This window comes from Schistocerca nitens, chromosome 1 (genome assembly GCF_023898315.1).
Source record: "Schistocerca nitens isolate TAMUIC-IGC-003100 chromosome 1, iqSchNite1.1, whole genome shotgun sequence".
NCBI classification, from domain to species: Eukaryota; Metazoa; Arthropoda; class Insecta; order Orthoptera; family Acrididae; genus Schistocerca; species Schistocerca nitens.
This window is the reverse complement of record NC_064614.1, coordinates 736,600,187-736,624,542: the sequence shown is the minus strand read 5'-3', so window position 1 is coordinate 736,624,542 and position 24,356 is coordinate 736,600,187. Positions and strand designations below refer to the sequence as shown.

The following is a 24,356-nucleotide window of genomic DNA, read 5'->3' as shown; positions in this document are numbered from 1 at the left end:
TGTTGTTGGTTTTCGGTATATGGCAAATGTGTGTTGGTTGTTTTGAATCTTTATGGTGATGTCCAAGAAATTTAACTGTCTATTTTGCCCTTTTTCTATTATAAAATGTATCTTATCATGAACAGAATTTATGTCTGTGTGTAACTGGTCAATTTTATTGTTTGGTTCATCTATCAGGCACAAGATATCATCCATATATCCAATCCAGTATAGGATGTTGTACCTATTTGGCACTATTTTGTTAAATATAATATGTTCTACATGGTTCATAAATATATTTGCTATGGTTCCGGACATTGGAGATCCCATTGGTAATCTTTCACTTTATAAATAGAATTCATTATTGAAATGAAAATAATTCTGTTCTGTTATTAGCTCTAGAAGCCTGACTGTTTCTTTGATGTATTCATGTGGAAGAGTACTATGTGTCTTAAGATTTTGTTCTATAATATTCATTGTTTCAGTTATTGGTGTATTGGAATACACATTTTCTACATCAAATGACAGGAGGGTGGCTGTGTCTGGTTGTGTGGTGTTTCTTATAGTCCTGTCTTCTTGTAATTTGTAGCTTTCTGATAAGATTTTCAACATGTATCTTGCAAGTGGGTAAGTGGGAGCGTTTCTATAATTCACAATAGCTCTGACAGGGAGATCTTTCTTGTGTAGCTTTGGTTGGCATCAGAGGGAAGGTGCACTGGGATTTGTTTATATCAGTTTTCCTTTTTCATTGTTGTCTATTGTATGTTCAATGTCTTTTAGAGTGTTTCTCAGCTTCGTTTGGAATCTGTTTTTGGATCTGATTTTAATTTTATAATTTTATTTGTTGTGATGAAACCTTGTCTCTTACTAATGAATTTCTCTTTATTCGAGGGAACCACTGTGTTTCCTTTATCTGCCTACGTCATCATGGTGTTGTGTTCCTGTAGTTTCTTTCTAAGTTTTGTCAGTGTTATAGAATCTGTATTGTTTCTGTTGCTTCTGTTTTCTTTCATCTGTGGTATTATGTTTTTGATTTCATTACTGAGTAGCTCTCTCGTCAGACCAATGTTTACCCCCCTTGTTTCGTTTCTGTTTTCCTGTGTGAGAATGCTTTCTGTTTCAACTATGAGATTTTCTATGTATTTTTCGTCTATCTGTGTGCTGACATTGTGTTTCAGGCCTTTTCGAGTAGTTTTATTTCTTCGGTGTGCAAAATAGTGTCAGTTAGCTTTTAAATTTACAACCTTCCTTTTGCGAGTTTTTTTTCATTTTTTCGATCACTGCATATGTACGATTTTCAACCTTGCTAACAAGATGGGAGAAAACAGCAGTTTTATTCAGAACACTCGTAAGATTAAGATATACTTTATATAGTTCCCACTTTAAGGTTTGTTTTTTGACATAAAGAGACTTGATTTCGTCGTTTAGCCAAATTTTTTGAGCTATTTGTTTCGTTTTTCGTGCACTGTCAGAACTGTTTTTATCTGTACAAAAAAATGGCTCTGAGCACTATGGGACTTAACATCTGAGGTATCAGTCCTCCGGCCACACCGGCCGGCTGACCTGTACATTAATATATTTAGGTACAATATTATTTTATCTGCAAGTATTGTTAAACTTTGTATGTTGGATGACTGCCACGCGAGTTCCCATATCGTATCTGTGGCACCCCCACCCCTATTTCGTGATGATATAAAGCGAGCTGCCTTTCCTTGAACTTTTTCGATGTCCTCCGTCTGTCTCACTTGATGCGGATCCTATACCGCACAGCAATGCTCCAGAAGAGGGTGGACAAGCGCGGGGTAAGCAGTCTCTTTAGTAGTTGCATTTTCTAAGTGTTCTCCCAGTAAGTCGCAGCCCCTCGTTTGCTTTCCCCACAACAGTATCTTTGTGATCGTCCCAATTGAAGATATTCTTTATTGTAATCCCTAAGTACTAAGCTGAATTTACAGCCTTTAGATTTGTGGGATTTATCTTGTGACCGAAATTTAGCGAATTCCTTTTAGTACACATGTGTACATCTTCACACTTTTCCATATTTAGAGTCAACTTCCACTTTTCGATCCATAAAGATGCCTTCTCTAAATCATTTTGCAAATTTTTGATTATCTGATTATTTTACTTTAAATGACAGCATCATCTGCAAACAGTTTAAGAGGGCTGCTCTGATTGTCTCCTAAATCGTTTATCTTCCAACAACGTCTTTTGGCCTTCAAAAATGTAATAGCTTGTTATTTCTGGCCGTTTGATGGCTCCATACGTCTACCAGTAATGCTGACATGGTGTCCGATCGGGAAATGTGGTGACACTACTCATTGGCCACATCAATTGTTGCGAAAAATGGGCAAGATATTTACACCAATGAGAGTTAGTTACTTCCGCAGATGTATAACACACAGTACTACAGATCTGATCGACTTATAAACTCGTTTGTCTTTTTGTCATTCTAGCCCTTTGTGACGATGTTTGATTAATCGATTTATATTATTTAAAACCGTCTCTGTTCTATTATTTTAAGAAATACGGCAACCAGCCACTTTTTCATGTGTATTTATTTATGCAAATACGCGTTTCGGATTTTCACCCACCTTCACTAGGTGTAGTATTAGGTTGATACATAAGTTGGTAGCGTTTTTGTTTCCCATGTCCATATTCCGGTTGCTACGGGTTTATTTACGGATTATCATTTTTTTTGTAGTTCACTGTTGTTATCTGAGTTTACAGATTGTCATATCGTCATTTGGAGATAGTGAATGAAGCTGAGGACTCCAGAAAATGAAGTACGAAGAGGAGGAATCGGAGCATTTACGACGTATTCTTCTATCTGAGTTCAAAAGAGGGATGACGACAGGGGAGGCAGCCAGAAACGTTTGCAGCGTTTGTGCGGATAATGCCATTGGGCCGAACATGGCAAGGGAATCATTTTCTCGTTTTAAGGAGCATCGTTTTGTCATTAATGACTCTTCACGTTTAGGATGACATTTGGGGTTTGATGAAGATCGTTTAAACGCATTAATCCACAATGATCGACGTCAGTGTAGCCGAGAACTGGCAAATATAATGAACTGTGATCGTTCCACCATCGTGCGACAGCTGCATGCAACTGGGAAGGTTCAAAAATCGCATGTATGGGTACCGAATACACTGAACCAAAATCACAAAAATCAGCGTGTGGCCTAAGGGCTGCTTGCTCGTTGTCAATTTGCTCTTGAACGACGCCGACCATTCATTATTGGTGACGATAAATGGTGTCTTTATGCTCACATATGGAAAAAAAAGGAATGGCTGAGCCCAAACAACGCAGCAACTCGCCGTAAAAAGACCTGCGCGCATTCACAGGCGATAGCGTTATGCATCTGGTGGAACAGCAACGGTATGCTGTACTACTATGAATTGTTTCCGCAAGATGCAAACATCGCTGCTAACACTTATTGTCAACAATTGAGACGTCTTGTAATCCAAGAACAACCACCAGGAAAACTGTGTGAAGCGATACTACTCGACAATAACGCCCACCCGCGTTCCGCTAGACTTCCAAAAAACGGTAGCCAGGAGTTGGGATGGGAAGTCATTCCGCACCCACCTACTGCACTTGATTTTGCACCCACAGATTTTCATCTTTTCCGCTCTATCAGCAACATTTAAGGAATTTCCTTTCCGGGTGAAAATGCGCTCCGAACGTGGCCCGACGTGTTCTTCGCCTCAAAACCACGTGACTTCTACGATAGCGAAATCGAAAAGTTATCCCAGGGTTGGCAGCCTGTGGTAAATGATGAGGGATACTACATTATTGATGTTATGTGTATCCGTTGTCTTTATTAAACTTACGGAAAAACGCTCCGAACTTATCTACCAATCCAATACATATCTGAATCTTCAGTAAGTACAGTGTTAAAACATCGACAGCAATTTGGACGGTTGTGGCCGAGCCGTTCTAGGCGCTTCAATCCGGAACCGCGCTGCTGCTACGGTCGCACGTTCGGATCTTGTCTCGGGCATGGATATGTGTGATGGCCTTAGGTTAGTTACGTTTAAGTAGTTCTAAGTTCTAGGGGACTGATGGCCTCAGATGTTAAGTCCTATAGCGCTTGGAGCCATTTGAACCAATTTGTGCAAAATTAACAATTTTCTTTAGTTGCTACATTTCGCAAGTTGAGGAATCCAAATTGCTGTCAGTTTTTAATATTCAAATATGTACTGTGCCAACTGAAGACGTGGGAAACCCCTAACCGCATATTGGCATCAATAAAAATACGTAAAAAAGTGTCTGGTAGCTGTAATTATTAAAATAATACAGCGCATGGCCGAGGAGCTCAACAACCGGTAAAGTGGATTAATTACCGTCTCTGTTCTGTTACATTTGAACCAATACAAAGATCGGATTGAAAATGATCTGTTGCAACCATTCGGTACTGTCTGAGCATCAAGATACCTAGAGAACATATCCGGAAATCAGAACAATAAACATTGGGTCCTGTTGAAGTGGTATACTACTGGCCATTAAAATTGCTACACCACGAAAATGACGCGCTACAGACGCGAAATTTAACCGACAGGAAGAACATGGTGTGATATGCAAATGATTAGCTTTTCAGAGCATTCACCCAAGATTGGCGCCGGTGTCGACACCTAAAACGTGCTGACATGAGGAAAGTTTCCAACCGATTTCTCATACACAAACAGCAGATGACCGACGTTGCCTGGTGAAACGTTGTTGTGATGCCTCGTGTAAGGAGGAGAAATGCGTACCATCACGTTTCCTACTTTAATAAAGGTCGGATTGTAGCCTATTGCGATTGCAGTTTATAAAAAAAAGAAAATGCCCGAGGGAGGACTCGAACCTCCGCTGGGACCAGCCGCACAGTCCATGACTGCAGCGGTTTATCGTATCGCGACATTGCTGCTCGCGTTGGTTGAGGTGCAATGACTGTTAGCAGAATATGGAATCGTTGGATTCAGGAAGGTAATACGGAACGACGTGCTGGATCCCAACGGCCTCGAATCACTAGCAGTCGAGATGACAGGCATCTTATCCGCATAGCTGTAACGGATCGTGCAGCCACGTTTCGATCCCTGAGTCAACAGATGGGGACGTTTGCAAGACAACAACCATCTGCACGAACAGTCCGACGACGTTTGCAGCAGGATGGACTATCAGCTCGGAGACCATGGCTGCGGTTTGACTCAATGCCCAGGCGTATCAAGGTCGTTATTGCGGCCAGAGGTGGTTGTTCTCGGTATTTATTTCTCAGGATCTATGCACACAAATTGCGTACAAATGTAATCACATGTCAGTTATAGTATAATATATTTGTCCAATGAATACCCGTTTTTCATCTGCATTCCTTCTTGGTGTAGCAATTTTAATGGCCAGTAGTGTACTTGCCATATTACCGCCATAGGTAGGGAAAAGTCGTCACTATGTTAGCCTTCAGAAAAATTAATGCAGTTGGTATGCACTATTTTCTTTTTCACTTAAAAATACTGGGCGAAGCACCGTATAGTATGTAGATTTAAAATGTGTGAGGGCAAGCTTCTATCAAGAACTATGGTCTCCCTAGAGTTTTACGCGACATTCTGTACTCTAGTGTCGCACGGGGATTCTCAGACTTGGGAAGAACGGATCAGTGACGCGGGCTGCTGCGGAAGATGGAGACTTATCGGGCGATAAGCAGTGGCTGAAACGGCAGATGCTTCCAGTGGCGCTAGGCGCCAGTGAGTAGCCACGCCCCCGTGTTCCGGGAAGCGAGCAGACGCCACGTCATCGGCGCGCAGAGCTCCGCAAAGCGGCTTCCCCCTTAAAACACGCCGTCCTCGGGCCGGAGCACGCAGTACCGCGCAGACATGGCCAGCTCAACCGTCTCCCTACTGGTCGCAGGTAGGTCGCGCCGGGTGCCGTTACCGCTGAAGGACGCTGGCTGGCGCTGCTTTGCCTCCTCGCTGTGTTGCGTTCTTCCTCAGCTCATTCCACTTGCGCTTTCACAGATCTTGTTTACCACTCGTACTGTGTGTGTGTGTGTTATGCGACGGACTACGTTTTCGTATTGACTCTGTGATTTGGCGGGTGAGCGTCTCACAGCAGATTCAAATCCTTTATGTGGATCTCCGATTGGTTCCAGGCCACTTTGTGTCCTTGTTGTGTTTTGTGTGTAAGACAAGTGACGAATTGCACGGTATTTCCGAATTCGCATACAGTTGTATCTCCCCTGACGGACGGGTAGATTGATAGCTCGGAGGAAGACAAAGTGTTCGCCATCTCCCGCAACACCTTGTCTAACTAGACACACTGTGGTGCTCGAAGAAACCATCGTTTTCGTAGCAGCTCATTTTTATCCGATTACAAGATTAGTGGCGAACTTCTTGAGCAAGTGAGAATTTTTTTAATATTTCGAGAAAAGAAAATTGTGTAGCATGCCACAATGCTTCTCAAATGAAGCAACAGACCATGGTATCCGATTAAAAGAGTAGTGCAAAACATATTGAGCAAATCATATGGTTTAAATATGTAGTGGTAATACACACTATAAAGCGAAATGAAAGGCGTGAACGGGTAAAATTGGTGAATGTAAGACTCAGATTTGTTGAAACGGTTCTGGGAATTTTCCGAAAATGTTGAATGCTATGCTGAATTTCAAAAAATATGCTGATTCCTTGTTGTAAAGCAGATGTGTAATTGTTAGTGACGAACATATCTCTACACATTACACTGTACATTTCTATTCTACCATTTCTCCAACATCTACTGTGCACAGTCGTGTAGATCAGATCGTGACACCTTGTGAGCCTCAAAACTGCTCTCATGTGAAAGATGCAAAGTGTGTTTGTGAAACTACTGAGCTGCTCAAACAAACCCTTCTAGTTTGCAACATTGCGGTTTTTGGTTGTTGCCGTTGGTATAAACACGGGATAGTCAAACTTTTTTACCAATCACCCACTTTTGTATCTCTGTTAGCAACAGAAGTTTCTATCAGCCCGCTGGATCCATAATACCGATGATTTACCAAGTAGGCAAGTAACTTTATAAATTTATAAAGCAGAGTTGCAGCAAATTAATTCTTGTAATAATAATTACTTACCAAATAATTTATGTCAAAATTTTACGAAAACCTAATGAAAATGTTTTTAAACCCCTCCCACCCACCCCTCCAACCGTGAAAGTTAGAACGCCGACTAGTGATCGGTAGGGACCAGGTTGACTACCACTGGTATGAAATTAAATCATTGCCACGGAGACTTAAAAATGTTTTCACCTAAACGAAAATATTTATCTACACAATGTTGACAGAAATTTTCTCTGGCATTTCGTTCACAGGACTTCACGGTTCTATTTGATATAACTTTTCATACTTAACAGCGCACCGTGTAGCATATGGGCGGCTGTTTTGTAGATTGAGCTTTTGACGGCTGTTCCAGTTTGCACCGCGTCGCTTTCTCTGGTACACAGCGAGTGCGAGATGCTGCTTTCTAGAAGGAGACAGTACACTCGTCCTGATTCCCGCTGATGCTTCTCCTAACCTGAAGTCACTCAGACTCCAAAACTGTTTCTCGTCAATCTGATAGATTTCGTAGTTTTGTTTCGGTCAGTTGTTGTTATGTAATCAATTCTGTGAATGGAGTGATGCGTTTTCTCTGATGCAGGCATTAGAGATCCATTTGGATGGTAACAGGTCGCTTGTACTTACATATTTACATGACGAGTTTCTGGGTTCCAATGTCCGTTGTCAAGCGGACTGTTATGCGCTTCTCATGCAGCCAGTATTACTGTTTATTCCATCTGCACAGGAACGATCTCTCTGTTGACAATCTGTACAATTTATGTTATGAGTCAACAGACATAATAGATGTCGCGTCTAAATTTACAACCGAATTTATTCAACAACACTGTGATTTGTATCAGTCACGAGCATTCTCATCGCTAAAAAAAACAAGATTATGGTTTATGAAAAGGTGAGAAACTGGTTAACATTTGTAGATAGAACAGAGCATAGCCAAACGCTGACCAGGGTAATAAACAAACTTCCGGAGTTCTTACGAAAAGTTGCTGAAGAAAGGTGCTTTATAAATGTTTTCTAATATAAGTGCTGTTGAGACAAGGAAATGTGCTTTGAACGAGAAGTGTCTTCATCAACTTTCTTCAACCCACATGAGAATGTGTGGTGGAGGGTACGTCCGGTACCGCTAATTGATTCCCTCCGTCCCCGTTACATTTGCGAATTGGTGCGTGGGAAGAATGATTGTCAGTAAGTGTCTGTATTAGCTCTAAATTTCTCGAAGTTCTTGATTGTTATCATTTCGCGGGACGTATGTGGGACTAAGTAAGACGTTGTCCGACTCTTCCCGGAAACACTCTCCCCAAATTTCAATAGCGAATCTCTCTTTGATGCACAGCGCCTCTCTTGTAGCGTCTGCTGCTGGAGTTTGCTGAGAGTTTCGGTAAAGCTTTCGCGCCGACTAAACCATCCTGTGACGAAACGCGCCGCTCTTCGTTGAATCTTCTCTCTCTCTCTCTCTTTTATCAGTCCTATCTGGTAAGGGTCCCAGACTGATGAACAATACTCAAGAATCGGTAGAACAAGCGATCTGTTAGCCAGTTATATAGTGGATGAATTACGTTCTCTTACGATTCTTCCCATGAATCTTAGTCTGGCATCTGCTTTTCATACTATTTGTTTAATGTGGTCAGTCCGCTTAAGGACGCTCCGGATATATACTCCTGTATATTTTGCTATAGATATTGTTTCCACCAATTTTTCATCAATAATGTAGTTGTACGCTAGTGGATTTCTGTTTTTGTGTATCACGAATTGAAGAATGATACTCAAAGAAATTCTGGTAATAGTATCAACTATCGAGGCTACGGAGGCCGCCAAGAGCGCATTTCATAGCTTTGATGTGAGGAAGTCCGCAATAAATTATGTTAACCAGCTACAGTGTTCTGCAGGATAGAGGAACAGAAACATTAGTATTTGACGTACTCTCATCTCTAAGACGGAATACAAGTTCTGGCTGAGAAAGGAAATTGGCCATGTTCCTCTCAAAGAACCTGTTCTGGCATATTCCTTAACCACGGGTAATTTAAATCTGGATGGCCGGACAAAAATTTCAATCGAAGAACGAGTACAGTGTCACACCACTGTGCCGCCTCGCTTAGTTCCGTAGGTCGACGAAACGGCAACCGCGGCTCCTGGCTTCCGCGGGATTGGTTCACGCAGCACGTGCGAGGTCGTGGACATGCTGAGGTAGTGACTCAGATGGAATAACTAACTGCCAGGCAGCTCTCACTTCCGTCCGTACAGGTAATTCTCGCCACCCGTCCTCAGTACGTAGTACGTCATAATCATCGAAGGGTTGCGAGCAGGATTCTTGCTGACACGTTTGTTTCACAGCGTCACAGCCTATCTGTGCAACTAAATTGTGGGTTATTTTTGGGTAAATTCTACAATAAGCAGATACGAAAAGGTTTGAAAGTGTACGTAGCACGACTCTAGCACAATTTTCGCTTCCAGAGCACGGGGTCCCGGGTTCGATTCCCGGCGGGGTCAGGGATTTTCACCTGCCTCGAGATGACTGGGTGTTTCTGCTGTCCTCATCATTTCATCATCATTCGTCAAAGTCGCGAGATTGGACTGAGCAGTGGTTGGGAATTTATACGGGCGCTGATGACCGCGCTGTTGAGCGCCCTGCAAACCAATCATCATCATCATCTAGCGCAATTTCATTTTTTAAATGAATTTGATTGTTATTTACATTTCCCTTATTGGACAAGGACTAGCTGTAGCCAAAATCGCCGCACTTCGGAAAATGGATCATAGCAACAAGAATTTAATCCAAAAAAATTAATAATAGAGAATAGGTGATGACTTTTATGACCTGATGATCGTATTATGATCTACCGATAATTCTCTTTATTATGAGGATGGACTGATAAGGAGAGGAAAGAAGATGTGGAAAACACTGAAAAGGAGAAGGGACGGATTGATAGGACATCTGTTAAGTCATCAGGGAATGACTTCTATGGCACTAGAGGGAGCTGTAGAGGGCAAAAACTGTAGAGGAAGACAGATATTGGAATTTATTCAACAAATAATTGAGGTCGTTGGTTGCAATTGATACTCTGAGATGAAGAGGTTGGCACAGGACAGGAATTCGTGATGGGCCGCATCAAACCAGTCAGAAGACTGACGACTCAGATTAATAAACAAATAAATACAAACGATAAGAGTTCTTGGTGAGCCGGCCGCGGTGGTCTAGCGGTTCTAGGCGCTCAGTCCGGAGCCGCGCGTCTGCTACGGTCGCAGGTTCGAATCCTGCCTCGGGCATGGATGTGTGTGATGTCCTTAGGTTAGTTAGGTTTAAGTAGTTCTAAGTTCTAGGGGACTGATGACCATAGATGTTAAGTCCCATAGTGCTCAGAGCCATTTGAACCATTAGTTCTTGGTGATGGTGGGTAGATGGGCGAGGATGATAGATGGAAAAGGATGTGAGATGTTTATGAAGGAAGGAGTGGTAGGTGGGACATAGGTATTAGGAGATGATGAGATGCCAACTGAACAAGCTAAAACAGGATCCGGTCTTTCATTTCGGATGAGATGTGTAGGGAGCTTATGGTTGGAAGGAAGGGTACATTTCAGGGATGAGTTCATAATTCAAGGTCTGAGAAGGGAAAGCAATTTAAATTACTTTGGGAAAGTGTATGGAGTGTTTGAAGATGAAGAGAAGGTGGGACGTGATGATAGGCATGCTACAGCAATAAAGTTTCTCAACGATGAGGCAGACTATAAGGTGCTGTGACTCAGGTTTTCGGGAGATTTGGGAGAGGTGAAGGTTTTGTATGTATTTCAGGATGTGTGGGAACTTTATGAACTGGCACAGAATACGAGTGGAAGAAGGAAATTAGATACGAAAAGCGAGGCGATGTGCAAGTCGGTCTAGGATTTGGAGGGAACAATAAACTATTTTAGCAATACTTTTTGCGTACAGGGTGTCCCAGGGGGAATGGTCAATATTCGGAGATACAACAGGGATGACCACTCTAAGCGAAAACGTCTAGTAAACATGGGCTCTAAAATGCATGCCTTGAGATCTGAAAGCTCTTGATCAGTAAAAGAGATGTGTTTCGCAGCAGCTGTGATGAACGAGTGCTCATGGCTCTTAAGGTGTGCACATTAGTGCCCATGTTTACTGGTCATGTTTCCCTTGTTTGGTCCATACTACTACCTCTCGGATCATGGATATCAAGGAGCATGCGGCAGAAGAGATTTATTTCACAGTACGGAAGACGAGGAAGTGCTCACAGCTCTTATGATATGCAGTGTACGCCCATGTTTGCAAGACTGTTTTGCTTCGTATGATCGGTCTTGTCTTATCTCTGAATATTGACCATTCCCCCTGAGACACCCTGTATATTTGCATCTACATATATACTCCGCAAGCCACCATACAGTGCATGGCAGAGGGTACCTTGTGCCACTACTAGTCACTTTCTTCCCTGACTTACTCGCAAAAGGGACGATGAAAAGACTAATGTCTATACGCTTCCGTACGAGCTCTGATTTCCTTTATGTTGCATTCGCTGTCTCTACGCGGAAGGAACGTTGACAGCAGTAGAATCGTCCTGCAATCAACTGCAAAAGTAGTCCTCTTGATATTCTCAATAGTGTTTCGCGAAAAGGACATCGTCTTGCTTCCAGGGATTCTCATTTACGTTCACGGAGCATTCCCGTAATACCGGAAACAAATCTAGCAGTTCGTCCCAGAATTACTTCGAAAGAAGGAAGATTGGAGTTTAGCAGCCTGTCGACAGCGTTGTCATTATAGAGAGAGAAAAAGCTCGAATTACGAAAAGACAGGGAAGGAAATCGGCTGTGCCGTTTTCAAAGAAACCATTCTGGCATTTGCCTGGAGCGGTTTAGAGAAATCGCGGAAAACGTAAAAGTCGTCCTTAGGAATGCGAGTCCAGTGCGCTTAGCAGTGCGCAACCATGCTCGGTTAGTTGTTTCGCTGACTTCCTTTAAGTCGACCCGATGGTGATCCAAAACACTCTAGCAGCACTCAACAATGGGTCGCACTCGTGTTCTGCGCGCCATCTCCTTTACAGATGAACTCCACACTTCTAGAATTCTCCTAATAAACCGAAGTCGACCATCCTCCTTCCATACTACCTATCTCATACGCTCGTTCCAATTCAGATCGCATTGCCACGTTACGCCTGGGTATTTAACCAACGTGATGTTGTCAAGCACCACACCACTAACACTGTATTCGAACATTACAGGATTGTTTTTGCTCTTCTTCAGTAACTTATATCTTTATACATTTAGAGCAGTCTGCCATAATCACACCAAACAGATATTCTGTCTAAGTCATCTTCTATCCTCATACAGTTAGCCAGCATCCAAGGACCCGACGCTAGAGTGTCATCAACAGACAACTGCAAATTGATGCCACTCTACCCATCAGGTCGTTTATGTATATAGGGAACAAGAGTGCTTGCGTCACACGCCCCAGAGAAACTCCTGCCGAGACCCCTGCTCTAATGAACACTTCCCATCCAGGACAACTTAACTGGTTTCTATAACTTAAGATATCTTCGAGCTCCACACGTGTCTGAGATCCTGTTCCGTATGCTCGATCCTTCGTGAATATTCTACAATGGGACACTGTCAGACGCTTTCAGGAATTCTAGGAATATCGAATCTACCTATTGCCCTTCACCCATTATTCGCAGGATGTCATGTGAGAAAACAGTAATCTGAGTTTCGGCAGAACAATGCTTTCTAAATGCAAGCTGACTTGTGGACAGAAGTTTTTATTTCTTACGGAAATTTTTAAGGTCAATAACTTAGCAAGGAGTAAAAGAAAACAAAGAAAAATTTGGAGCAGGAATTAAAGTTCAGAAACAAGAAATAAAAACTTTTAGGTTTGTCGACGACATTTTAATTCTGTCAGGGAAGGCAAAGTACTAGGAAAGACAAATGAACGCAACGGTCAGCGCCTTCAAAGTAGGATAAAACGTGAACATTAACAAAAGCAAAACAGAAACCGATGACAGGCGAAGTAGAGAGGGTATTGAGTGTAGACTAACAACAGCAAGAAAAGCGTTTCTGAAGAAGAGCAATTAGTTAACGTCGAATATAGACTTAAGCGTTAGGTTGTCTTTTCTGAGGATATTTATTTGGAGTGTAGCAATATATGGAAGTCAAACGTGGACGATAAACAGTTTAGACTAGAAAAGAATAGAAGCTTTTGAAATGTGGTGCTACAGAAGAATGCTGAAGATTAAATGCGTAGCTTAAGTAACTAATGAGGAGACACTGAATACAATTGGGAAGACATGAAATCTGTGGCACAACTAGACTAAAAGAAAGTGTCGGTTGATAGTTTACGTTCTGAGACATTAAGGGAACAGCAGTTTATTACGGAGGGATGCGTAGGGGGTTAAAATCGTACAGGAAGACGAAGGGGCCTGCACAGTATAGAGTAGCATGTACAGCTGCATCAAACCCGTCTTCGGACTGGAGACCACAACAGCAATAATTGTGCAGCAAACCAATGTTAAGGATATTGGCCTGTAATTTGCGGGTCCGTTCTTTTGCCGTTCTTATATACAGGAGTCACCTGCGCTTTTTTCAAGTCCTGACCTACTAACAGAAATAAATAATGTGGTAGAAGAACACCGTTAGTACGCCTATGGATAGGAGTGGAGGTAGGAAAGAAGGAAAGCTAAAAATAATCGAAAACAATCGACGTTAGTTAACACCCTCTTAACAGCCAAGAATGTGTGGAAAACAATTTTTATCCCACGGATACCACTCACTCCGGCGGAGATAGTTTCTAATTTTAAGAAATTTCAGTTGCCAATGAGACATGCGTTCTGGGTTAATACTACACAGCGCACTCTCTTAAGTAATGCTGTGTGGCTTTGAGACAACGGCGTTTCTATCGTACGGACATTCATGCTGGATGCTCCAGAATGATTCCCTCAAGAATTTATTAATTCTTGCATCTGGAAAGGAAACTAAATGTGAGATTTATAGTCATACTTTGAGCAAAATTTATGTTGTTGTGAGTTTGTAAAATTTTTTATTTAATAATTTGAATATTTTAATCAGAGTATTCAGAGTGGCCGCAGTTGTCTAGCGAGTAGGGTACTAGACGCCGGCCTTGAAGGTCCCAGGTTCAATCGCAGTTGGGGGCGGGGAATTTTTTCTCTTAAGTCCCTCCAGGACCTCGCCAGATCCATTCAGCTTGCTGACAAATGAGTACAGGGTATAAAAGGCGCCCCCGCTCTAATTAGTCAGGCCTGTAGTCTGGTTACAGAATTTATCTTTCACTCATACTACTTTCTGAAACGTTTTAATAATTTGAGATTTTACATTTTCATTGATTTTGCTGTCTAAGAGAAAACTGGGTAAAGAAGTATTCGGGCTTCGCCGGGCAATCAGCCGGTCTTTAGTACGACGGATCGCGATTGAAAGTTGAGAAACGCCGATTGCTAGTTGCTATGAGCTGGCATAAACGCCATCAGAATGCAACTGTTCACAGATCCCCAAAAATAGCGTAGATGATAGGCTGGTTGCATCCTATTGCCTAGAATAATAAACAAAGATCTTGTAAGCTAATACCAAGAAACTCCAGATCAAGCGACGTGGGAGACTAGTGTGAGCCACCACACAAAATAGATTATCAGTTCGTGGATGGGCCACTAATAGCACAGACTGCACGATGTCACTGAACGGCAAAGTAGGTAGAGTCATCGCCGATTCATCGACTATAGTTGTATGCGTTGTTCTTACGACAGACGGACCCATTCAACGAAACAGGAAAACCGCTAATATTCATGAATCATTTTCTTTCTCGTATTCTATGGTGTACTTAGGTGAACGTAAACTGAACTCATAAATTCCAGGTATAGCTGACCTCACTGGTTTCTTTATATCCTCAACTGACGGTACTCCTTAATCTTTCATGTCCTGTATAATTATATTCTTTCCTTGACGTAACACAATAGCTGAGACTTCAGGCGTAACTTTCTGCCCTTGCCAGGTTGGGCAACTATTCTACATTCAGAACACTACCTCAGTAACGAGAAACATAAAAACAGGCGATTCAGCAAGGACAATGCGGGCAAAAGCAAAACACGCAACTCAAGCAATAAACTACTTGCTTTCAAGAACACTAACTGTAGCGCGGCGATACGCAACCGGAATAACGCAGCCTCTACCTTGGAGGCACGTGATCAACACGTCGATGCGACACACCTGCAGGGAAGTAAACATGAAGTAATGCTGTTGTAAAAAATGTACGTGTTTTCACTCCATCATATATTTGTCCACTACTGCACAGTAACTGCCATTGATCGCCACTATGTATTTCAAGCTTTGGGGGTGTGAATTTTATTTCTTACTTCGAAAATAGTGAAATTCCCAAAAAAGTGAAAATTGGTATTTCGTATTTCAAAAAAGTAATAAGTTGCTTTCATAAATTCTTTTGAGTTTTCCATGATAATCTGAGCAGTCAGCAATGCCGATAACACTTACATACGATAATAAGATGGCGTTCGAGCAGGAAGTTGCCGTTTAGAATATTGGAGGTGAAGAAATTTTCGTAAGCCTTATTTATCGGCAAGGGGTTTGGGAAATTGTGGAATACAGGTGGGAATTAGTAGATGAGGCGACCTGCAATGACCGACCGATGAAATTACCATCAGGGAAATGATCAATGAATGACGTCACTAACTACACGAAAACATCTCTTAAAAAAAAAAAAGCCAAACTAATGGGGCATCCACGGAAATAGGGGTCTTTGAGAACGAATGTTCTTGTTTTTAACGTCTTCAAACGTGTAACAAAACTTGAAATGACACACTATAATGTAAAATAGCGGTTGCGTTCTGACATATATATATCACAATCCAATTGTACCTTCACTCCAGATCAGTCCGTAATGACAACCACAACATAAAGAAAGGCAACGGTGACGATGATCTTCTTTACTCCCCCCATTTCCAATACACCTTTGCAGGTCTAGTATACAAAAAGATCTAAGCCATCGCCCATCTCGGCTGAGATTGGAGTAAACAGCACGATCCAGGCTATTGGTCACAAGAACTAAAAGACGTATTGTAAACAAAAAGCTTGAACACTTACGCGACCGCTAAGGTCGCAGGTTCGAATCCGGTTTCGGGCATGGATGTGTGTGATGTCCTTAGGTTAGTTAGGTTTAAGTAGTTCTAAGTTCTAGGGGACTGATGACCTCAGATGTTAAGTCCCATAGTGCTCAGAGCCCATGAACACTTACAACTGAAGCAAGCAAACAAAAACATCTACGAAACATATGATAACATTCTTCAATGAATATAGCGGCTGCCTTTTGACCCAACAGTTCTTGATCGATAGGATATATGCTAATATTCTAGGTTACATAGTATGTCGCTCCGCGGTGCTTTAATGAAAGAGATGTGACGTTGTTGATGCTGATCTATCTATTACATGCGGGTGTTAAGCTTCGTTGAATGGATAAGGGTATGGGCAGGCATTAATTCTCAGACTGCCCCATCCATTCATCATATACTCACCACTAACAACCCAAACACGACATTGCACTGCCCAAGTGATCATCAGTCGTGAACATAGTACACATTTATATTAGACATTTAATGACACATTGGAGAACGGCAATGGTAAACCATTCCAGTTGGGACTTTTACCAGGATGTCAACGCATGGTGCGTCGATTGTACATGACACTTAATGACATCTGAGAGCTGACTTTATTATCATCTGAGCTGGATACAGGATTAAACTAGTTAATGGACAAAATAAGTAGTTTGTTTGCATTGTATGTGTTGTATATGTAATCCAGAATGACTGCAGTTTTTTATACAAATTTTGTGACTTAGACAATCTTATCTTCTTCGTTTAATATATTAGTAACTTATAGATGCCCAGTAACGGCTTATAGCAGTATAGTAGCATAGTGATATGTATCAATTGGAGGGGAAATATGCTACTGATGTTACGTAGCGAAGAGCATGTTGTCCAGTATTCACAAGAACAGGGTAAGCGCGTACGTGCTCGAAGTGAATTCTTGCTTGCACTTCACTGTAAACGTGAGATGTTGTAGCACTCTAGCCACTGCACAATGTTTTGTTTACTCATTGGTCTGTGGAGCAAACTCGGCTCGCATAAAGGTACGGGCAGAACACGCATAGACTTTGGCGGACGTGTTCACACCATTCGGGAGTACACTGCGTAGAGTGCTATAGACATGATCTTATGTCACTGCAGAACAGTGATGCACAGTTCGGAGATCGAGAATTGTCAACGTAATCCCTTCTGTCCTTAGACACCGTGGTAGCACAGTGGTTACGTCACACGACTCGAGTTCAGAAAGAGTGGAATTCAAATATCAGTTGGGTCATCCTTACTGGGTTTATTCGTGATTTCCCTAAATCGTTACCGAAAAATTCCGTGGTGATTCATTCAGCAGGGCCGCCGTCGACTTGCTGCCCCATTTTTGTCCAGCTGAGCTAGTGTTCCAGTCTTTAATGAGCATGATGTCGACGAGACGTCTAACTTTATCTTCCTTTGATTCGTCTGCTCTCCTTGCGACAAATTTCTTCCCCTCCTAAGAGCCACTTCGGGCTGCTTCTGCACGTAATGACACTGCGTTACCGCTCTCAATTTTGGCAGGTGTGTAAATCGTACGTGATGTGACACCAGCAGATTTCATTGTCCAAACTTTTGGAAATGGTAGGATCCAGGGTAATAGCTAGAATACGTTCAGTTGTTGGCTAGAATGACCTTTCTTGTTTGAATCATCTCTCAGGAAGTAAGAAATACGGAATTTTATGTCCGAGTTGTGGCGAACGACTTAAGTCCTAGCTACTGGGAGGCCATTGCATGGGACAGAATTGTGATAACACCCACAGTTTCGGGCATCTTGTGAGCTCGAAGGCGCTCGCAGTGTCTTTCTGTCCATCCATCGGATAGGCGTTCGGGCCATTCCTTGACCGAAGTGTGAAATTCTTCTCTCTGGAAGTAGCCTCATGTTTGACGCGACTACGTGTTGATCCTATGCTACGGCGCATGACGTTCTGATGAATTGCGTTAGTTTGATGACAGGCACTCCTTGACTAAAGAAAGTAAAGCGCTTAGAAGACAAGTTGGATGCCAGTGTAACTTCATACCCATACGTCCATCAGTGGGTACATAAACGATTAGAGTTTTCATTCTGTGAGCTAGAACAACCACTGGAGTGCATTATGTTGTTCCTGTTTAGCCTTGTTACCAGGCCTGGTAGGCTACAGGGGCATGAACTGTGTCGTATGTTGAGCGATCACTGTGAAGCACATAGAGATATCGCGAACTCCTGTGAGATGATGTTTTGTGGACCTGGCAGAATTTGACAGTGGCGTCATTTCGGGTTTTCATTTTACTCGCTAGTAGAATCGTGCTGCATCGAAATATGTGAAGCATTCTGAAGTGACAGTGGTCCAGTATTGGACTGCATGGGGACGTGAGGGCAAACACGCTCGTCGACTAGGTTCTGGTCGACCCGTCTGAACACCAAAAAGGAGGATCGCCGTACCATAAACCCTTCAAATCCGCGCTCACCAACAGAGAACAAGTAATGGATCCCTGCAATACTTCGTGTCATCCAACACCCTTTGGTTAGAGCCCAGCTGCAGCCAGGCTAGTGAAGTAACGTCCCCTGCGTACGCTGCCGTTGACACCACGACACAGTCGACTGCGTTTGGAGTGGTGTCTTGGCCGGGGAGCGTGGACTGCCGATGAATAGTGTCGAATTGTGTTAAGTGATGAATCGCGCATCTTCACTACACTTGGTGACCATCACAGCGGCGCGGCGGCGACCTGAGGAGCGGTCGTATCTTTCCATTATTTTGGAGAAGCTCACGGGTGTTACTCCTGGGATCATGCTGGTGGGAGCCATCGGCTGTGACTTCACGTCACGGCTGGTACGGTCTGAGGGAACTCTGGTAGGACAACGGTACGTCACGGGCAGTCTGCGTTCTCATAGGCTACATCTCATGTGACAGTATGGTGGTGCCATTTTTCAACAGGACAATGCTTGTCCATACATGACACGTGTCTCTATAAACTGTATTACTGATGTAGAGGTACTCCCGTTGCCAGTAAGACTCCATATTTGTTCCCGATAGAACGTGTGTGCGACCAGCTCGGGGTTCAACTCTGTTAAACTTCCAGCATTCGAGACGTCGAGGACCAATTGTAACGGCTCCATGCGAGCCGCCACATGGCTTGGTACAAAGGTCACATGCTCAAAACACACCTTGGCGCCCTTCCGACACTCAGGGAATTCTAATCCGGAATTATGTTATATGTATAGTCTGTAAATGTGAATGCGGGTCGTCTACTGACGTATGCGTGGGCTGTCTGCTGTGGGTTCTCTGAATGTGAAGATGCAATTTAGCCAACCATTGTATCAAGTAGAGTGCGACTACACTGAACCAGAGAGACGTAAGTTCCCCCGCGCGTTAGCAGGCCCCATTAGGTTGGCAAATAGCCGCTGTGTGTGGACCCCGGACGAGGGGAGACGGTTAGGCATTCCCTGCTGAGACTCTGGTGAGTATAGACGCTCTGCGTGATGGCTCCTATAGTCATCTTAGTTAGGACAGATAGTCAGGTTGCATAAAATTGCTATATATATTGTATTAATGATGAACGGGCCAGCATTCCATATAACCGTACCATTAAGTAAAGTGAGTGATCAAGCAGTTATTTTCATGATTTTATTAAATAAAATATTGTTGTTATATAAAGTTCTTTGTCTCACAGCAATGTCTTATTTCCGTTACCATTCCAGTTAAGTTATTCAAACTTCAAACTTAAAGTTAACCAATAATCAGAAATTTTGTAGTGATATTGGCTCATACAAACGGTCGTAGGCGTCTTTCATAAAAGATACAGGTGCCATTTTCAAGTTGAGGATGCGTGCCAAGAGTTTGTGGAAAGCAAGTATCATGCACAATTATACCTGTTGTAGGTACGCTCGCCATAGAAGAGGGCGCACTTCCCAACGCAGTCAGTGCATGCATTTTATGCCAGGGGAGGTGCAAAGTCCTACCGATAAACGGGCTCATACTGCCAAGTTATTTCTAAATTTCACTCGATTTTGTAATTACGGACAACACTCGCCATCTCAACTCACGAAATTTCATTTGGCTTTCTCTTTCCCTTCTGGGTGCGTCATCTTTTTCTCAGGAAGTGTGTATGACGTATACTGAGGATAATAATATGATTCATAATCTGAAGAGGATGAATGATGAAGATGGCTGTTGAATCGTTTCTCAGTTAACGCCTCTGAGATACGCACTTTTTGTCGTTGACGACTACCTACATATGACTTTCCAGGCATGCTTTGAACTACTTGACGTCTAGTGTTCTCTTGTTGCTTCCCAAGCGCTGGTGGTCTAGCGGTTCTAGGCGCGCAGTCCGGAACCGCGCGGCTGCTACGGTCGCAGGTTCGAATCCTGCCTCGGGCATGGATGTGTGTGATGTCCTTAGGTTAGTTAGGTTTAAGTAGTTCTAAGTTCTAGTGGACTGATGACCACAGATGTTAAGTCCCATAGTGCTCAGAGCCATTGAACCCAAGCGCTGGAAGAAATCGGAAATTCAGATGTTAAATACTTTACTATGAGGAATAACCTATTTATAATCTTCTTATTTTCCTTACAATCAGCTTTATTGTCTATTTGCGATCGGTTTAGAACTTCAAAGGTTTCCTCTTCAGGCACTTCAGCATGGTAATCTACATCGTGTACCTCCGCGAGTACATCGGGATATCGTAATGCACTCTAAATTTGGACGTCGTCTTATAGACAGTAACGACACAGAAGAAAGAGAGGCATTTCGAAGCAATTTGCCAGTGTATTGTGTTGCGACCGGAAACCACGCTTGCCTTGTGCGATCATTTCCTGCTGACTGTTTTGTTGACACGGAACTAGCTCGCTTCGCCAACTGGCCGGTGGACTTTGCCCCCCAGGAAGTCTGCGCAGCGGAGTCTCATCTTCGTTGCTGGAGCCTGCTGCGTACGTGGTGTCCCGCAAGAACGAGACAAAGCCGAGGAACATGATGTCACCTCTTATCTCCACCGGCAGTGGTAAACGGTGCCGCACCTCTTCTCCACATGTTGCTAAGAAGTCTTCCAGATGTTGACGAAAAGTTTCAGCTCAGAAAAAACAGTTAAACAGGGCCATTCAAAGAAGGCAGCTCGTTCTGTGACTCTTGTCATTCTCACTGGTATCGAAGTCGGTGCCCATTTTAAATTAGGAGGAAAAAAATTGTTTCTTTCTGGCAAAAAGAACGTGTACAGCAAGAGTACCACTCTTTTCGAGTTCATTATCACTGTTACATCGTACTCATGTAAAAATTTTGGGCTCGATAACAACGAAAGCATCCTTAGCACACCACGCAGCTGAACGTGCGGAGTGAAGACACCTTTCATTAACTATGCAAGGCTGTTAACGGTCCCAAAATGATAGTGCTGTTTGAAAACTGGCCCATCTCAGTGAAAATGCACCTAATCACTCACAAACGCTATTACTATAACCGCGCAAAAAAAAAAAAAAAAAAAAAAAATGAAGGAATTACCCGACGGACGGAAATTGGTAGCTGCATCGTACATGTATAGACAAACAAATTTAGAAAAAATGATGATTTATTCTCCACAAATTGAGCAAGTCAATTACGCGTTGCTTCACCTCTGACACGTACGCAAGCTGTTATTCGGGTTAGCACTGATTGGCAGATATTTTGTATATCCTTCTGAGGGATATGGTGTCAAATTCTTTCCACTTGGCACGTTAGCATCAAAATTGCGAGATGGCTGAAGTGCCCTACACACAGTACTGCAAACATTATGTAGTGGTGAGAGATCCAGCGATCTTGCTGGCCAAGGTAGGTTTTGGCAAACACGAAGACAAACAGTAGAAACTCTCACCGTGGGAGGGCGACCGTTATCTTGCTGAAATGTAACCACAGGATGGCTTGCCATAAAGGGCAACAAACCAGGCCGAAGAATATCGCCGACGTACGACTGCGCTTTAAAGGTTCCGCGGACGACAGCCAGAGGGGTCCTGCTATGAAAAGAAATGGTACCCCAGACTGTCACTCCTGGCTGTCGGGGATTATGGTGGACGATAGTCAGGTTGGTATCCCATCTTCACTGGTCATCGAGGCTCAGCTCGAAGCGGGACTCATCACTGGTGACAATTGGACTCCAGCCAATGAGATTCCAGGTCGAGAGTCAGAGAGGAAGCGTGTTCGGGTGGCTGAGGAGATTAAGGCGACCTCTTGCATAAAGCGGGAGATCCGGGTTCGAGTCCCAGTGCAGTACAAATTATCACCTGTTACCACTGATACACTGCAGTGCCCTACTGTGGCTGACGTCAATGAATTCTTTTAACAAACACTAATGCGTTTGCATCGTCTTCAGATGTCACTTGCATACACACAGTGAAGCCTTCTCATTGTTGGAAGTCTCTTTCTTCGATCTGTTGAGCCAACAGTATTTTGTACAGCTGGAATTCTGAATCCAAACGTAAGATTTTTCTCGCAGCCTCATGGCTCATCTGTAGACTGTGCATTTTGACTGGCGCATCGCCTCGGAGGGCAGTGGTTTCAAGTGTCCTCTCTTTTCTATCTGTACATGGCGGTTTCTTCTCAAAAATGTGTTCTGTTCTGAATGCGGAAGCCCATCGTAGTAAACTGTTGTAACTTGTAGATGCGCCACTGAAATGGCTACAAAACATCCAACATGTTATGAAGGTAGACCCCGGGTTTAGAACTAAGGTCTTGCACACAAACGCGCGATGCTCTGTAGTCCACTGTTCCATTACCCCTGAAATGACTGACAATCCCGAAGTGATGGTAGCGGCTATAAATCTATTATCTAACCTATTTCCTTTTTGTTTTCTTCTAACAAAATGGTTCAAATGGCTCTGAGCACTATGGGACTCAACTGCTGAGGTCATTAGTCCCCTAGAACTTAGAACTAGTTAAACCTAACTAACCTAAGGACATCACAAACATCCATGCCCGAGGCAGGATTCGAACCTGCGACCGTAGCGGTCCTGCGGTTCCAGACTGCAGCGCCTTTAACCGCACGGCCACTTCGGCCGGCTTTTCTTCTAACAAATCAAACAATTTATTCATATTTCTATTTCAGGAAGTTGTTAATTTTAAACACTTAAAAAGCTTCCCCAGTAAAAAAAGAAAAGCAAAACACGAGTAAAAGAAATGGTTCCTCCATGTGACGGACACGGACAATGGTGGATGTGCACGGTGGATTGGTAGTGGCCAGCTTTAACTCCTCCAAGCTTGGCGGAAGTCCCTGAAGGGCCAAACTACGACGCACCAAGAGAAATTAAGTGATGTGTCCTGAACTGAATGACGTATGTGCTGTCTCCCTTCCACCACTAACTTCGGTGTACTATATTGGTATCCATGTAACAAGGCGGCTGTCTGATGCGTTCTGTGGAGAGAGAGACGGAGAACACTTTGTGACATCGACAGTGCATTCTGTGTCTGTCACAGGCCACTTGCTCCGGCTGTTGCCTACGCTACTAACTAGCAGTGCTGGGATGAATACCACACTGCGGCATTATTTATGCTTCTGACTCTCCCTACTAATATCTTTATACTCAGACAAGTATCACTGTCGCTTCTTAACGTAATATATTGGTCGGTTGATTCGGGGGAGGGGACCAAACACCGAGGTCATTGGTCGCATCGGATTAGGGAAGGAAGGGGAAGGAAGTCGGCCGTGCCCTTTCAAAGGAACCATCCGGGCATTTGCCTGAAGAGATTTAGGGAAAACACGGGAAACATAAATCAGGATGGCCGGACGCGGGATTGAACTGTCTTCCTCCCGAATACGAGTCCAGTGTGCTAACCACTGCACCACCTCGCTCGATTAACGTAATGCTTGTGGTGTTTTCTTTATGCTCGTCACAATTAACACTGCAGTCTCTATTTACCTTCACCATACCTATCTTGAAAGTCATCGCTATATCTTCTACATCCAGTCTGAAGTGCACACAGATGTCACAAATGACGATACTGGCTGAAGCGTCACTTGGTACACTGCGACTTGCCACTGCAGACTGCCTCAACACTCGCCTTCTTATTCGCATAACACTATAGTCAGTCTAAAAATGTCCATCTTCTGCGCGTCAGCCCTTGGGAGGCGCAGGAACTAATACGGTGGGGCCCCAGCTTTCAGTGAAGTATTTATATTTCGTATTATGCCAGAAAAAGACTTCCGGTGAACACATGTTGCCAGCATCAGATTCTTATTTCCATGAACCAATTTCGGATGCTGGCCTATCATTAA

General features: G+C 43.3%; 1 protein-coding gene across 1 annotated transcript in view; it reads left to right on the top strand.

The window, feature by feature from the left end:
- The first annotated feature begins 5,724 nt into the window (after positions 1-5,724).
- The window catches only part of LOC126236911 (Kazal peptide Pr13a-like), a 33,951-nt gene continuing 15,319 nt past the window's right edge, over positions 5,725-24,356 (top strand). The window contains exon 1 of the mRNA XM_049946568.1: positions 5,725-5,857. Coding sequence (XP_049802525.1) covers positions 5,824-5,857 — 34 coding nt within the window. The 5' untranslated portion in view covers positions 5,725-5,823. The remainder of the gene's footprint in view (positions 5,858-24,356) is intronic.